Source organism: Theropithecus gelada, chromosome 1, assembly GCF_003255815.1.
Source record: "Theropithecus gelada isolate Dixy chromosome 1, Tgel_1.0, whole genome shotgun sequence".
NCBI classification, from domain to species: domain Eukaryota; kingdom Metazoa; phylum Chordata; class Mammalia; order Primates; family Cercopithecidae; genus Theropithecus; species Theropithecus gelada.
The window spans coordinates 38,799,895-38,817,271 of record NC_037668.1 but is presented as its reverse complement, the minus strand read 5'-3'; the positions used below and the strand labels follow the sequence as shown (position 1 = coordinate 38,817,271).

Below are 17,377 nucleotides of genomic sequence, written 5' to 3'. Positions count from 1 at the left end.
CATTAGGTCTAAACATTTATATATATATATCTATAGTCTACACTGATACCTATCAAGAAGTACAGGAACAAAACCTCTGCAAATACTTTTAATTGACACATGATTCTAGATCAAGAAGACAGATGATGTAGGTTGACTATCAAATTATTAGATAATATTATGATCAATGCAGGCCTCTTAGCACCCCCTTTACCCAACTAGAATCCTAAGTAATTATAAAATAATTATTATATGACAATAATACTATGCTTGATTTCAGAAAAGTTCACAGACAAAAGAGAGATATTTGCAAATACACAGTATGAAGAAATATTATCATTTCCCAACAAAGACAGTCCTGGATATCAAGCATCAGCTCATTTATTATAAAGAAATAAACTTTTACTTTTAATGAGATAGTTCTAAAACATCCTATCAGGTAGTTTTGTCCTCTGAAAAGTTAGAGAAAAAGTTATGTGCCAATGTAGAATGAAGACGAGGAAATCTGCAATTAGAGGTGTTCATTTTGACCATTATTTTAGTCTTGCATTTTCAGATTATTTTATCTTAAAACCATCAACCAAATTCATAAAATCAGCAGACCCACATTCAGTCTTAATCATCTTGTCATCAGAGATAATACCTAAACCTGTTTGGGGAAAAAAAAAAATGCAAGTTATGGAAAGAAAAGCAATTGGTTTAACAGATTGCAATAAAAAAAAAAAAAAAAGGCGATAACACAACACATTGCAATGGTATTTAAATTACTGCTTGGAGGATTTTAAAGAGCTGATGTCCGCTTCATTTTAATCTGTTCTGGAAACATGGCAACCATCAGCTTAACAAAAAGCTAAGAAGAATTACAAAAGAGTCCCAGGTATGAAGCTCGGGCTTACCTGATGCACCTATTGGGGAGGTAGCTGGGGTCATGTTGTGGACATTGAGACCAAGACTCTGAGAGGGTCCTGGGGCTGATGCCGCTATGGGAGGCCCTGGAGGGTTCTCCCTCTGGGGAGAGGTGAGTGGGGTGGTTGGCTGAGAGGTCTGTCCACCAGCAAGTCGTGCAAGGCGCCTCCGTCGAATCTACAACGTCAGGGGAAAAGAGCATTCTGTAACTAAACAGCAGAAACACAATTCTGCCAGAGAATGACATTATCCATAACCACACCAGAGCTTAACAACTAAATACGCCTTGAGCAAAAGTACTCTTCTGAGAGAATAACTCGCTCTACCACTATTCTTACAAGCTCTACCACTTGAGTTTTTAACAACTGGATCTTGGCCAGGTGCAGTGGTGCCTGCCTATAGTCTCAGCTGCCTGGGAGGCTGAGGTGAGGGGAATCGCTTGAGCCTAGGAGTTCAAGACCAGCCTGAGCAAGGCAGCAATACCCCACCTCTAATTCATACACACATGAATACGTATATACATACAAACATAAATACATATATACTGTATGTTAGTTCCCTTACCATCTCTGTTTATCACACCTCCTTGGCCGATATGGTGACTTTACAGTAAGCATATTACACTTTATTTTAGAGAGAGTCTGATATGGTGACTTTACAGTAAGCATAGTACACTTTATTTTAGAGAGAGTCTCTCTCTGTCATCCAAGCTGGAGTGCAGTATTTCAATCATAGCTCACTGCAGCCTTGAACTCCTGGGCTCAAGTAATCTTCCCACCTCAGCCTCCTAAGTATCTAAGACTACAGGTGCACACTACCATGCCCAGCTAATTAATTTCTTTAATTTTTGGCAGAGATGAGGTCTCACTATGTTGCCCAGGCTGGTCTCAACCTCCTGGCCCCAAGTGATCCTCCCACCTTGGCCTCCCAGACTACTAGGATTATGAGCGTGAAGCACCATGTCCAGCCTATGCTTGTAACACACTAAAGCTTGGTGTTATTTTAATAAAATGACCTAACTTGGTCATTTCAAATAGGTAAGATTTAAAAATAAATAGCCAATTGGCTGGGTGTGGTGGCTCACACCTGTAATCCCAGCACTGTGGGAGGCCGAGGCGGGAGGATCACGAGGTCAGGAGTTCGAGAACAGCCTGACCAACACGGTGAAATCCCATCTCTACTAAAAATACAAAAATTAGCCAGTTGTGGTGGTGCACGCCTGTATCCCAGCTACTCAGGAGGCTGAGGCAGGAGAATCGCTTGAACCCAGGAGGTGGAGTGCAGTTGCAGTGAGCTGAGATGGCATCACTGCACTCCAGCCTGGGCAACAGAGGGAGACTCCATCTATCTCCAAAATAAATAAATAATAGCCAATTTAATTCACTAAAACAATGAGAAGCAAAAGTTACACTAAGAAACAAATTTAACCATCACTTGCAGGAGCAAATGATCAGGTTTTCTTTTTTTATTTGATTCAATAAAAATATAATCTGCCACTTCTTCCTTTTAACATATAATTAAAAAGTAACACCTTATTGAAAGAGAGAAATAATCCATTCATTCAAAATGTATTTGTTGAACTCTTACTAACAGCAGGGCATCTCCAAAAGCTTCCTAATAGATTTACCCATGTCCCCTGAGCAAAAGCAGCCAGATGTTAAAAAAACATAGACTGTATAACCCCATTTCTATAAAATTTGAAAATAAGAAAAACTAAACTATACCATTAGTTTGGATAATGGTTATCCTTGGTGGGAAAGGGGCAGGAAGAAGCTTGGGAGAGGCAGGAGTGAACTTCTGGGGATCTGGTAATGGTGTTTTGTTGTTGTTGTTGTTGTTGTTATTTTTAACTAGCATCACAGGTATCTTCACTTTATGAAAACTCACTGGGTTGTATACTTACAACTATGAGTAATCAGTTCATGGGTATTCATCTTATTCTTCTTCATAATATACATGTTAAATACAGTCTTCTGTATAGAATGTAAAATTTTTTTTTTTTTTTTTGAGATGGAGTTTCCCTCTCGTTGCCCAAGCTGGAGTACAATGGCACCATCTCGGCTCACTGCAACCTCTCCCTCCCAGGTTCACACAATTCTCCTGTCTCAGCCTCCCAAGTAGCTGGGACTACAGGCATGCGCCACCACACCCACCTAATTTTTAATTTTTTTGTAGACATGTCATCTCACCATGTTGCCCAGGCTGGTCTCAAATTCCTGGGTTCAAACAATCCTCCCACCTCAGCACCCCCAAAGCGCTGTGATTACAAGTGTGAGCCATCGTGCCGGGCCAAGTTTCATTATCTTACAGACAGTTAAATTTAGGAGTTCATGCTTGATTTCTAATTCAAATTCAACCTTTATTATTGACTACTTTACTTATCTGGAGCCTATCCGGATAAGTCACTTAATGGCTCTGTGCTTCAGTTTCTGCCCAATGGACGACTGTACACTGCACATTTGCACAACGGGGATGAAATCATTGGCTGAGGGGAGTCCGAGGTGGTGGATCATTTGAGGTCAGGAGTTCAAGACCAGACTGGCCAACACGGCAAAACCCTGTCTTTACTAAAAATACAAAGATCAGTTGGGCATGGTGGCACACGCCTGTAATCCCAGTTACTTCAGAGGCTGAGGCAGAAGAATCGCTTGAACCTGGGAGGTGGTCATTGCAGTGAGCCGATATCACACCACTGCACTCCAGCCTGGGCGATGAAGTGAGACTCTGTCTTAAAAAAATTAGAAAAAAACCAGGGTCTTCCTCATACGGTTGTGAGAAAACCACCACCCTGTCCCTTTCCCTACTTATTTTTTCACCATGGCTGTGATCTGCCCTATGACATGTGTGATATATTTGTGTATTGCTTAGTTTCTATCCCCCTACTTGAAGTTTCTTAAAGGCAAGGACTTCTGTTGCACCAGTGCCTAGAACAGTGGTAGGCACATGACACATGGTAGGTGCTCTCTAAATATTTGCTGAATAAATGAAAAATACTAGAAAAATGCACTGAACATAAAATTGACTAATTTATTAGTTGACATTATCATTATCATTGGAAGAGCATACCTACTATTGTTGGAAAAAATATGAAGTCACCTTAAACCTCAGTGCCAAGTTCAGCCCGAGATGTTAAATTTGGATGTTCTGCTCAGTGATATAAACAGAGAATAAATGTTCTGACTCACTGTAATACAGGGTTGAAGAAAGAAAGGATTCTAAGGTTTCAAAAAAGGTTGAAGAATCGAGACTTTGTGAAGCATGTTGCAGACTATTAAGCAGGAAGAAAGAGTTAAGAGACAGAGGCAGGTCCATACATGACATAAGGGGTAGGAGAAGATTGGGAGAATACATCCTGCCCCATCTTAAAGATCTGCTGGAAAATTTAGGAAGTGCCATACAGGGGGCAGCATTCTGGGGTGCCCACATCAGGGCTCTCAGTAGAGGATGACACCCTTCGGTGGTCTGACTGCCTTCTACACTGGTGGCAGCTTTGAACTGGGTTAGCAACCTGGGAATATCTGGATTGGGGACTCACAAGAGAATGGCTTTGTGCAATCACAGGTATAAAGGTTTACCTCCAGCCTGGGCAACATGGAGAAACACCGGCTCTGATCTGCCCTATGACATGTGTGATATTTTAGTAAAAAATACAAAAACTGGCCAGGTGCGGTGGCTCACGCCTGTAATTCCAGCACTTTGGGAGGCCAAGGCAGGCAGATGGCCTGAGGTCAGGAATTTGAGACCAGCCTGACTAACAGGGTGAAACTCCATCTCTACAAAAAATACCAAAAATTAGCCGGGTATGGTGGCATACCTCTGTAATCCCAGCTACTCAGGAGGTTGAGGCAGGAGAAACACTTGAACCCAAGAGGCAGAGGTCACAGTGAGCCGAGATCGCACCACTGCACTCCAGCCTGGACAACAGAGCGAGACTCCCTCGCAAAAAAAGAAAAAAGAAAAAAAAAAACTGTGCCAGGTGCAGTGGCTCATGCTTGTAATCCCAGCATTTTGGGAGGCCAAGGTAGGTGGGATCACTTCAGGTCAGGAGTTAGAGACCAGCCCAGGAGGCGGAGGTTGCAGTGAGCCAAGATTGCACCATTGCACTCCAACCTGGACAACAGAGCAAGACTCAGTCTTTAAAAAAAAAAAAAAAAAAACCGGCCAGGAGCGGTGGCTCTTGCCTATAATCCCAGCACTTTGGGAGGCTAAGGCAGTCGGATCACGAGTTCAGGAGATCAAGACCATCCTGGCTAACACGGTGAAACCCTGTCTACTAAAAATACAAAAAAATTAGCCGGGTGTGGTGGCGAGCGCCTGTAGTCCGAGCTACTTGGAGGCTGAGGCAGGAGAATGGCATGAACCCAAGAGGTGGAGCTTGCAGTGAGCTGAGATCACGCCAAGCCTGGGCCACAGAGCCAGACTCCGTCTCAACAACAACAACAAAAAAACTGAGGTGGAGGCTGGGGAGGTCAAGGCTGCAGAGAGCCATAAACTCCAGTCTGTGCGACCTGGTGAGAGCTGGGTCTCAAAAAAAAAAAAAAAAAAAGTGTATCTAATTAATTTGACTACTAAGAGATGCAACCTCACTTTTTATCACAAACAGAACACATAAGATACACACCAAAAATAGTCACAACACACCAAAATATGATTAAACATTTTTCTCATTGTTTACTTGACTTTTTTAACATTAAGCCCAGAGGACTGGCATAATCTCCTTTAAGTTAAACAAAAGTCCTTTTTAAGAGAATTTTGTTTTCCCATTATCTCACAGAGAAAAAAACAAAAGTATAAAAAAAAAAAAACTTCCAATTCCTCAATTTGTGTCCTAAACCACAACTCAAAAGCCACACATAATAATTATGAAATCTCATTCCTAGAGTTTTTCTTGTCTGTTTCAGTTCTTATTTCACAAATGACATTAAAATAGGGCTTTCTCCTAATCTGTTATATCATGATGCAGCACTTCCTACCCTCACGTTCCTGATGAACTAAAAATAGATTCAAAACAGTGAAGGCCATTGTGATTTCAGGCAGAAGCTAAGTCAGGATGGGCCAAACTGTTCCTCTTAGTTTTAGCAGTTTGTGGGGAAAAACACCCATAAAACACTGTTATAAGTTTAACAGTCATTCTACAAAAGCGTCTTACTTTTCTAAATTAAAAAAAAAAAGTGAATTCCAATAAAAAGAAAAATAATTGCAAATACTTTCTTTGGGGTAGTCTCCTTGTAAAGATGAAGATAACTCCTAGTTCTGGGTTTTTTTTTTTTTTTTTTTTTTTTTTTTTTGAGATGGAGTCTCGCTCTGTTGCCCAGGTTGGAGTGCGGTGGCACGATCTTGGCTCACTGCAACCTCTGCCTCCCGGGTTCATATCATTCTCCTGTCTCAGCCTCCCGAGTAGCTGGGATTACATACATGCACCACCACGCCTGGCCAGTTTCTGTATTTTTAGTGGAGATGAGGTTTCACCTTGCTGGTCAGACTGGTCTCGAACTCCTGACCTCAAGTGATCTACCTGCCTTGGCCTCCCAAAGTGCTAGGATTACAGGCATGAACCACCGCGCCTGGCCAATAACTCCTACTTTTATTACTGGTTTTATTTTCTTTTTTCATAGCTGGCCATGTTTAAAACTTATTAAATGCTATGAAAATTTCACAGTATGCCTAATCTAAGCCCAACAATGTTTCCCCAAAAAATGCATTTACATCCGAACATCACAGCTCTGTGATCTAAAATTCTTCAGTTTCCTTTAAAAAAAAAAATTTCATGGTCAGATGCGGTGGTTCACATCTGTAATCTCAGCACTCTGGGAGGCCAAGGCAGGGGGATAACTTGAGCCCACAAGCTCAAAATCAGCCTGGGGAACATGGCAAGACCCTCCCAATCCCACAAAAAATAAAAAATTAGCTGGGCATGGTGGCACACACGATGTGTAGTGCCAGCTACTAGGGGGACTGAAGCAGGAGGTCAAGGCTGAAGCGAGCTATGATTGTACCACTGCACTCCAGCCTGGGTGTCAGAGTAAGACCCTGCCTCTAAATAGAGAGGGAAGGAGGGAAGGAGGGAAGGGAGGAAGTGAGGAAGTGAGGAAGGGAAGAAAGGAAGGGAGGAAGGGAGGGAGGAAGGGAGGGGGACAATGATATATGTTATATTCACTTTGATGTCTACCGCTTTTAAAATGAGGTATACTTTTATGTTATGTGTATTTTACATTTTTTAAAAAAATTGAATTGAAAAAGTCAGTTGTAAAAGAGTACACGTAGTGATTCCACTTATTTTTTAAAAGGATGTAGATTTACATTATAATGGACATTATTATTAGTGCAAATTATACATAAATGCAAATGGCAATGACACAATACATTTCCAGTTTTCCTCATCTTTCTTCTTTCACAGAATTTCTGAAGAAAAGAATGAAAACCATTATTATTTCCCACCGCATCTACCGTGGGAAAACCTTCAGATGAGAGTGCGGCCCTGCTCCATAACGTCTTCACTCCAAGACCCAGGGTGGAAGAGCAGCCTCTAATGGGAACACTAGCGATCGCCCAGGCAAAGGGCAAGAGGCAGGGCAAACTCCACACTGGCGCAGCCGTAACACGTTCAATTCTGTTCACATTTAATTGGCCAAACAGTCCAGGGCTAAAACTACCCCAGCAGGGTGGGGAAATAGAACCTTCCCCAGACAGGGCTGGTGAATATGTGGACAATAATACAGTGACGTCTCCTCTTCCTTCAACACACAGCTGGGCACTGGTGGTTGCTTACTTACTGGGCACCTGCCCCTTCCTTCCCCCTACGCTCCTCCCCTCCCCTTGCCCCATAACTGCTCCATATCCTACTCCCTGACCTGGATCTTTGCTCAAATGTTACCTTCTCAATGAAGCCTTCCCTTCCTTCCTCTTAGTTCCCATCTGCTTTAGTGGTTCTCCATATTTTCAAATAGTTCAGCCCAAACCAACAAGTATGTGTGGGTGTATAGATGTATACACACACATTTATATACAGACAGAGAAAGGGAATGTGACAAAAAATAAACTGATGAATCTAGGTGAGTCATTCAAATTTTCTGCAGATTTAATAATTTTCAGGGCCAGGCACGGTGGCTCATGCCTTTAATCCCAGCACTTTGGGAGGCCGGGCGGGTGGATCACTTGAGGTCAGGAGTTCAAGACCAGCCTGGTCAACGTGGTGAAACCCCACCTCTATTAAAAATACAAAAATTAGCTGGGCGTGGTAGCGGGCACCTGTAATCCCAGCTACTCAGGAAGCTGAGGCAGGAGAATCACTTGAACCTGGGAGGCAGAGGTTGCAGTGAGCAGAGATCATGCCACTGCACTCCAACCTGGGCAACATAGTGAGACTCTTTCAAAAAAAAAAAAAAAATCCAGAATAGAAAGTTGAGGGAAAAGTTAGACCCACCAGCATGGCTTGCGTTTTTTTCTTTAGCCATGTAAGGCGGCATACAGTAGGCACAGAGATGCATTAGCCAGGGTTGTAGAGAGAGGAAAAGGAAGTGAGAAAGCGACGAGGTGATAGAGAGTGGAATGGAAGGGTGATGATAATGAGGCAGACACGGGAAGCCCTGGCAACATCTGGATTCTTGATTCCAGTCTCTTCTTGTGACCCAGCTATCTTTCTATCCCTAGGTTCAGAAAGAAGACTCCTGTATCCTTACAATAAATACCATTTTTGGCTTAAGCCCAATAAGATGTTCTATTACTTACTGCACGTATGCATAGAAATACTTCAATTCCCCACAGATGTGATCAGCAGTTTGCTTGTGCATAGAGTATCACCTTACTTTTTTTCACTACCTTGTATTAGGTTTCAGGAATCAAATTCATTTATGCTAACTGTATATTCATGTAATAACTGAATCATCCCAGAGAGCAATTTTGAAAATCGAGCAACATACAAATGCTATGTGCTTATTACGTGACTTGAGTTTCTTTTTCAGGACAGGTAGGGGTAGGCAGACGAGGAACAAAGGAGCGCCGGCAGAGGTCGGGAGGCTTTGTGAACACACACACTGTTTAAGGAACGCTGAGCAGTTGGTAAAAGTGAGTGTGTACGGACATGGTGAGGCACAGACAAGAAAGACAAGCCGCAACAAGCTCGTGACGAGCTGTGAATACCATCCTAATACACTGAACTTGTTCATGAAGGCAAGAAGAAATCCTTTGAAGGATTTAAGCAGGTGAATAACCAGGTCAGATGTACTTCTCTTTTCTTTTCTTTCTTTCTTTCCCCTCCCTCCCTCCCTCCCTCTTCCTCCCTCCCTCCCTCTTCCTCCCTCCCTCCCTTCCTTCCTTCCTTCCTTCCTTCCTTCCTTCCTTCCTTCCTTCCTTCCTGAGTCAGAGTTTTATTTTTGTTGCCCAGGCTGAAGTGCAATGGCATGGTCTCAGCTCATTGCAACCTCTGCCTCCCTGGTTCAAGCAATTCTCCTGCTTCAGCCTCCCAAATAGCTGGGATTACAGGCACCCACCACCACACCCGGCTAATTTTTGTATTTTTAGTAGAGATGGGGTTTCACCATGTTAGTCAGGCTGGTCTCAAACTCCTTACAACCTCAAGTGATCCGCCTGACTTGGCCTCCCAAAGTGCTGGGATTACAGGGGTGAGCCACCTCGCCCAGCCCAGATATACCTTTTAAAAGAAATCACTCTAGCTACTGTGTGGAGAATGAATGGAGGCAGGGCACAAGCAAGCCTGGGCAATGGGCATGGGAAGGGACAGTTCCAGAGATACTTCATGTGTGTCCCCAACAGAACTTGGCTGTTATTTGGAAGTGAAAAATGAGGAAGATGAAGAATACAGATAACAGGCCCGGATACCTAAATGAATGGTAAAATACCCTAAAATTGAGAATACAGAAGGAGATTTTAAGAAGATGGGTTACGATTAGATTACTGAGTATGAGGTACCTGGAAGAATACCCAACCAAAAATGTCCTACAGGCTGCCGACATCTGGGTTTTTTTGTTTTATTTTTGAGACAGTCTCACTCTCTGTCACCCAGGCTAGAGTGCAGAGGTGCAGTTTCAGCTCACTGCAACCTCTGCCTCCTGGGTTCAAGCGATTCTTCTGTCTCAGCCTCCCCAGTGGCTGGGACCACAGGCATGAGCCACCACACCTGACTAATTTTTGTATTTTTATTAGAGACGGGGTTTCGCCATGTTGGCCAGGCTGGTCTCAAACTCCTGACCTCAGGTGATCCCCCTGCCTTGGCCTCCCAAAGTATAACCAGCCCCAACATCCATTTTATTCGCCATCACTATTTTCTTTCTTTCTTGTGTGTTTTTTTTTTTTCTGAGACGGAGTTTCACTCCCAGGCTGGAGTGCAATGGCGCAATCTCGGATCACTGCAACCTTCACCTCCCAGGTACAAGCCATTCTCCTGCCTCAGTCTCCCGAGTAGCTGGGATTACACAGGCATGTGCCACTACACCCAGCTCATTTTGTATTTTTAGTAAAAATGGGGTTTCGCCATGTTGGTCATGCTGGTCTTGAACTCCTGACCTCAGGTGATCCACTCGCCTCGGCCTTCAAAAATGCTGGGATTACAGGTGTGAGCCACTGCACCTGGCTTCACTATCATTATTTTCTTGTTCTAGGAAAGATTTAAAGTGATTAACAAAAAATACATTAAGAAGGCCGGGTGTGGTGGCTTATGCCTGCAGTCCCAACACTTTGGGAGCCCGAGGTGGGCAGATCACCTGAGGTCAGGAGTTCGAGACCAGCCTGGCCAAAATGGCGAAACCTCATCTCTACTAAAACTATAAAAATTAGCTGGGTATGGTGGCTCATGCCTATAATCCCAGCTACTTGGGAGGCTGAGGAAGGAAAATCACTTAAACCCAGGACATGGAGGTTGCAGTGAGCCGGGATCATGCCATGGCACTCCAGCCTGGGTGACAGAGCGAGACTCCATTTCAAAAGAAACAAACAAAAAAACACACATCAAATGTATTTTCAATTTAACTTAATTAAATTAACAAGTTTAATTCAAAGAGATAAGGAAATTAGGACAGAAGCAAAATGATGGTAGAAAAAATAGGGCCAGGCACAGTGGCTCAGGCCTATAATCCCAACATTTTGGGAGGCCGAGGTGGGTGGGTCACAAGGTCAAGAGATCGAGAGCATCCTGGCCAACATGGCGAAACACCGTCTCTACTAAAAATACAAAAATTAGCTGGGTGTGGTGGTAGGCGCCTGTAATCCCAGATACTCAGGAAGCTGAGGCAGAAGAATCGCTTTAACCCAGGAGGAAGAGGTTGCAGTGAGCCGAGATTGCACCACTGCACTGCAGCCTGGCGACAGAGCGAGACCTCGTCTCAAAAAAAAGAAAAAGAAAAAAGAAGATAAAGCCAGGAGTGAGATCAGCACACACTACACACGTATAGCAACACAGTAAGCAACTGACAACGCTCCTCAACATCAGCAGATGATTAATGGCAAAACAAGATTCAACGGAAAACGTTTGAGAGTAGCCCAAAGGAAGAGATCCAAGCATCAGCTTTGCTGGTGCGGCTTGATTTCAGGGTAGAGTTGAGAGTACCTGGGGCAGGCGTCCAAATCCTGGGACCCATGAAGGCCAGGAGGACCTTCAATTCCCTCAAGATTTTCAAGGAGATCCCTTACCCCAAAAAATCTTAAAAGATGACTCTCCCAGGGAATGCCTGTCACTTAATCCTCCATAAAAACTTGCTCCAGGCCAAGCGTGGTGGCTCATGCATGTAATCCCAGCACTTTGGGAAGCAGGCGGATTACCTGAAGCCAGGAGTTCCAGACTCGTCTGGCCAAGATGGTGAAACCCCGTCTCTAATAAAAATATAAAAGATTAGCTGGGCATGGTGGAGGACGCCTGTAATCCCAGCTACTTGGGAGGCTGAGGCAGGAGAATTGCTTAAACCCAGGAAGCAGAGGTTGTAGTGGGCGAAAATCGTGCCACTTGCACTCCAGCCTGGGTGACAGAGACTCTGTCTCACAAACAAACAAACAAGTTTTGCACAATCACAGAAATGTGGCCAGTTGTCTGCTCCTCTCTTCTGATACTTCCCTTTTACGCCTTGTTATTAAAGGGTGGATTCCAATACTGTAAATTCTACAAGTAAGTATACCGTAGGTTTGCAGTACGCTTCATTTATGCATCTCATTTATATCTTATTGTCTTTTGAGGTAAAATTAAAAACAGAAAACAGAAGCTGGAAACAAACTCTTGTCCAGGGCCAGGTGCAGTGGCTTACACCTATAATCCTAGCATTTTGGGAAGCCTAGGTGGGAGGATCACTTGAGGCCAGGAGCTCAAGATCAGCCTGGGCAGCACAGTAAGATGCCATCTCTACAAAAAAAAAAAAAAAAATGTTAAAACTTAGCTGGGCATGGTGGCACGTGCCTGTAGCCATAGCTACTCAGAAGGCTGAGGCAGAAGGATCACTTGAGCCTAGTGAACTACAATTGCACCACTGCACTCTAGCCTGGGCAACAGAGTGAGACTGGCTCCAAAAAAAAAAAAAAAAAAAAAAAATTATCCAGAATCTCACTAGCTTACTAGGGATTCTAAAATACACAGCAAAATGAACCTCTATCCCTTAGAAGTCAAGGTGCTTGAGGAATGGCTTATTTTCTGATGACCACATGCAGGAGTATTTCAATGGCTACTAAAACCCCAGAAATGTTTTTATTTTGTTTTGTTCTGTTTTGGTAAAGGAAAATGCCATACATAAACATTCAGGACTCATCCGAAACTTCTGGAACCAACTCCCCTGGGGAGGACAGAGAGGAAATACAGTCATGGGCTACATAACATTTCAGTCAATGACAGACCACATATACCATGGTGGTCCAGTAAGATTATAATACCATATTTTTACTGTGCCTTTTCTACGTTTAGATACACAAAAACTCATTGTTATGGTACAACTGCCTACAGGATTCAGTATAGTCACATGCTGTACAGGTTTGTAGCCCAGGAGCAATACCCAGGCTACACCATAAGTATCCAAGGAGTTATACTGTAGAGCCTACGTGTGGAACAGGCTATCCCATCTAAGTCTGTGTAATGACACCCTATGGTGTTCACATAATGATGCATTTCTCAGAACGTATCCCTGTCATTAAGTGACGCATGACTGTAGTTGCTTGTTTTAAATCACCATGCAGGTTACATTCATCTACTCCCAACCTTTTCCAACCCCCTCCACACACACACAGGGGCCTGACTACTGAATAGAACAGCACTGGCTCCCAGGAATACAAACAGGCTCTCTTGCTTCTCCTCATTGCTCATGCCTTAGCATGGTTCCCCCACATCCCCTACGCAAGCAGGTCCTTAGTAAACAAGTAAACAAAGCACTAGCAAAGACCCCAGAGTTGCCACCCCCAGCTCTCTTGGGTAAAAGGAGCCTTCCTTTGGCTTGGGCTGAAGACCTATGCCCCAGAGGTGCCATTCTGATCGTGTGAAAGGACTGGCGACAAAAATGCCTAAAATGAAAATGGGAGCCTCCAGATCCGCTCAACAACTTCGGATGCCCACAGCTGTGGTCACTGTGACACGTGGAGGTGAGAGGCATAGAGGAATGGGGCAGACCGGGAGGGTGTTCTCAGTATAGGGATCAGCTGCCGCCCTTCACGCCTCGGCCTTGCCCTCCGCTTCCATGGCTTTATGCGCAGCTTCTTCGCCTCCCGGGAACTGCATGAGCTCAATGGGCTTCAAGCTCCTGTTCAATTCATAGACAATGGGAACATCAGTGGGCAGGCTCAGCTCCATCACGGCCCTTCCGGGAGAGCCTCCCAAGGCTCGACTGTGCCAGAAAAGCTGCTGCCAGGGGCTTCAACCAACACCTTTTTCCCCTCCTGGATCTGGGGAATTATTTCTTCATTCCAAAAGGGCAGAGCTCTGACAATAGTGTCCTTCAGACTCTTACAGAAGAGCAGGTGCCCTACAGTGAAGTCTGCGTACCAGCAACCCTTGCTGCTGCTGCTGCTGTGTAATAGATGTTCAGCTCCATCAGAGGCATCCAGATCTTTTGTTTGTTTGTTTGTTTTGAGACGGAGTCTTGCTCTGTCCCCAGGCTGGAGTGCAGTGGCGCAATCTCAGCTCACTACAAGCTCTGCCTCCTGGGCTCACGCTATTCTCCTGCCTCAGCCTCCCGAGTAGCTGGGACTACAGGCACCCGCCACCACGCCCAGCTAATTTTTTGCATTTTAGTAGAGAGGGGGTTTCACCATGTTGGCCAGGTGATCTGTGATCCGCCCGCCTCGACCTCCCAAAGTGCTGGGATGACAGGCGTGAGCCACCACACCCAGCCGGCATGCCCTCATGGTTCTTGGCAACAGCTTCTGCTTTATTGAGGCCAGTCAGACCCTTACAGTGCCACTCCATGAGGTGCACCAAGTCATCACTACTGGGAGCCACATCTGGTCAGTGGCATCCAATACTGTCCAGGGGGTCGGCATTGCTGTCTTCTGCCCTGAGGTGACACAGATGTCAAAATCACAGCCAGCATTTCTCAGTGCCTCCCAGAAGGCTCAGGTCAGTGTCACACCAGCTGCTGAAGTGCTTCTCCAGGTGCCAGGCACCCTTGCACCACCTGCAGGCGGCAGCTGGTGGGTTCAGGATGCAGCACTGACTGTGGTCACGGTGATTCCAGAGTCCCCCCGCTGCCTGGCTCCCAGTGCACACCACTCCCCCAGCTCTGTACCCCATGCCCCCTACCCAATTTCTAGTGACCCTGGCCCATCACCCAGCACCCCATGCCCCACTGCCTGGCTCCTGTGCACTTTCTCCAGCACAAGTTTTAACACATATAAACCTAACAGCTCAGTGAGCCCACCTTCCCTAAGTCCGCACTAACAAGTAAAGTACCAAGGCTTCCAAGCAATTGAGAAATGTTACACGACGAATATGACAGAGTGGAAAGAGATGGGGGTAGAACAGCACAGTCACCCTGCAATCTCATTTTTCCAATCATCTTCTGCTTCACTTTCCAGGTTACTCACTCAACTCCAAAAATGTTTACTCAACAGTTACAAAAAGCTTGATTGATCAACCACATTTCTTCTCCAAAGATTATCATGACTATGTCCAGGACTTACTCCCAAATCAAAACCCTAAAGCATCTAGCACTTTTATCCAAGCACTCCACTACAGCTCAAACATGTCACCTCTAGAAGGGGATCATCCATGTCAGCTCCTGGCCTCAGCCCAGGGTACTTCTGGCACTCCCACTTTAATTGTAACAGAGTCCCTTTCACTCTCATAAGAGGTGTTGTGTGGACATCACCTGAGAGGGTCACCCCACATCTGACAGTCCAGGTGTTCCTTCTCCTCTAACTTCTCTTTACCTACATACCCTCCACTGCCTCCCATGCTTGCTTCCCTGCCACCAGAATGCAGGCTAGGCAAGTTACCTTCCTCCTCCATGAGAACTTTCCCAGGTGAGTAAACATCTCAAAAATAAAGGACAAAATACTTACAAATGCCAACTTCTAGCAATTACTAGCAAAATACACATTTTTCTTTTTTTTTTTTTTTCCTGTGAGACAAGGTCTTGTTCTGTCGCCCAGGCTGGAGTGCAGTGGCACGATTTCAACTCACTGCAGCCTCAACCTCCCCGGGGAGGACTGCTTGAGCTCAGCAGTTAGAGACCAGCCTGGGGAACACAACAAGATTCCATCTCTATAAAAAATCAAAAAATTGGCCAGGCGCGGTGGCTCACACCTGTAATCCCAGCACTTTGGGAGGCCAAGGCGGGCGGATCACAAGGTCAGGAGATCGAGACCACGGTGAAACCCCGTCTCTACTAAAAATACAAAAAAAAAAAAAAATTAGCTGGGCGTGGTGGCAGGCACCTGTAGTCCCAGCTACTCAGGAGGCTGAGGCAGGAGAATGGTGTGAACCCGGGAGGCGGAGCTTGCAGTGAGCTGAGATCACGCCACTGCACGCCAGCCTGGGGGACAGAGCGAGACTACACCTCAAAAAAAAAAAAAAAAAAATCAAAAAATTAGCCTGGCATGGTGGTGTGTGCCTACTCAGGAGGCTAAGGCAGGAGAACCGCTTGAGCGCAGTAGTTTGGGGCTACAGTGAGCCATGATCATGCCACTACACTCCAGCCTAGGCAACAGAGACTCTGTCTCAAAAAAAAAAAAGAAAAGACTGTAAATGGTATCTTTTCAGGGAGAAAAAAAAGGTTGTGACCCTGTAATTCTCCAAAGCCAGACAGTAATTATATCTTTTTTAAAAAACAAGGAATTTTATAAACTGTAACAAAAATTAATTGTGTTTTTTGCATCTAATTGATAACATGAAGAACGTTAACTATGCCTAACCCCATTCTGCCAGTGGTGAGAACTAAGGACCAAAGGCTTTAACTGCCTAATTAAAGTGCTTTCTTGAGTCACCCATGACACTTAAAATATTAATATTATTACTTCAAACTAGAATAATAAGGGGCCAGGCATGGTGGCTCAAACCTATAATCCCAGCATTTTGGAAGGCTGAGGCGGGCCAATCACCTGAGCCCAGGAATTCAAGACCAGTGTGGCAAAACCCCATCTCTATTAAAAAAATACAAAAAATGAGCCAGGTGTGGTGGCACATGCCTGTAGTCCCAGCTACTCAGGAGGCTGAGGTGGGCTGGGGAGGCTGAGGCTGCAGTGAGCCGTGAATGTGCCACTGCACTCCAGCCTGGGTGGCAGAGTGAGGCCTTGTCTCATGAATAAATGAATGAAGCAGTCCACCTGCAAGTGAAACAGAGACCAGACCATGTACAATGGGTGAGTGAAGCGCTACCCCAGGCCCCTTCTTCCCAAGCCCTCTACACAATGAGCAATCGCGTAGTTAGCGCTGGCCAGGATCCCAGCTGTACCTGTTTCCAGCTGGGTTATCTCTCTGAGCCTCGATTTCCTCATTTATAAGAAGGTGACAAAATATTTCTTATCTTATAAAATGGTCATCAGAAATAAAGGTGATATAACAAACAACTTGAATTAGTATGTATTTATCAGCTTAGAGTCTATCCCCATCCAGTACGATACACGCTCCAAGAGAGCAGGGATTTGGTCTATTTTATTCACTGCTGTATTCCCAGCAACTGTAACAGTACCAAACTCCCAGAGAGCACTCGGTAAATATTTGCTGAACAAATGAAAAGTGTTTACTTGACACACAGTAAATAGTCTTTTTTAAAAAAGTAATTTCGGCCGGGCGCGGTGGCTCAAGCCTGTAATCCTAGCACTTTGGGAGGCCGAGGCGGGTGGATCACGAGGTCAGGAGATCGAGACCATCCTTGGCTAACATGGTGAAACCCCGTCTCTACTAAAAATACAAAAAACTAGCCGGGCGTGGTGGCGGGCGCCTGTAGTCCCAGCTACTCGGAGGCTGAGGCAGGAGAATGGCGTGAACCTGGGAGGCGGAGCTTGCAGTGAGCCGAGATCCCGCCACTGCACTCCAGCCTGGGTGACACAGCGCGAGACTCCGTCTCAAAAA

The 17,377-nt window shown here is 45.0% G+C and overlaps 1 protein-coding gene across 3 annotated transcripts in view; it reads right to left on the bottom strand.

Moving 5' to 3' along the window:
* UBE4B (ubiquitination factor E4B) overlaps nt 1-17,377 on the bottom strand; it is a 149,087-nt gene that overhangs the window by 107,973 nt on the left and 23,737 nt on the right. For all 3 annotated transcript variants that reach the window (XM_025389232.1, XM_025389240.1, XM_025389248.1), the window contains exon 2: nt 876-1,062. In XM_025389232.1, the coding sequence (XP_025245017.1) occupies nt 876-1,062 (187 nt within the window). The remainder of the gene's footprint in view (nt 1-875; nt 1,063-17,377) is intronic.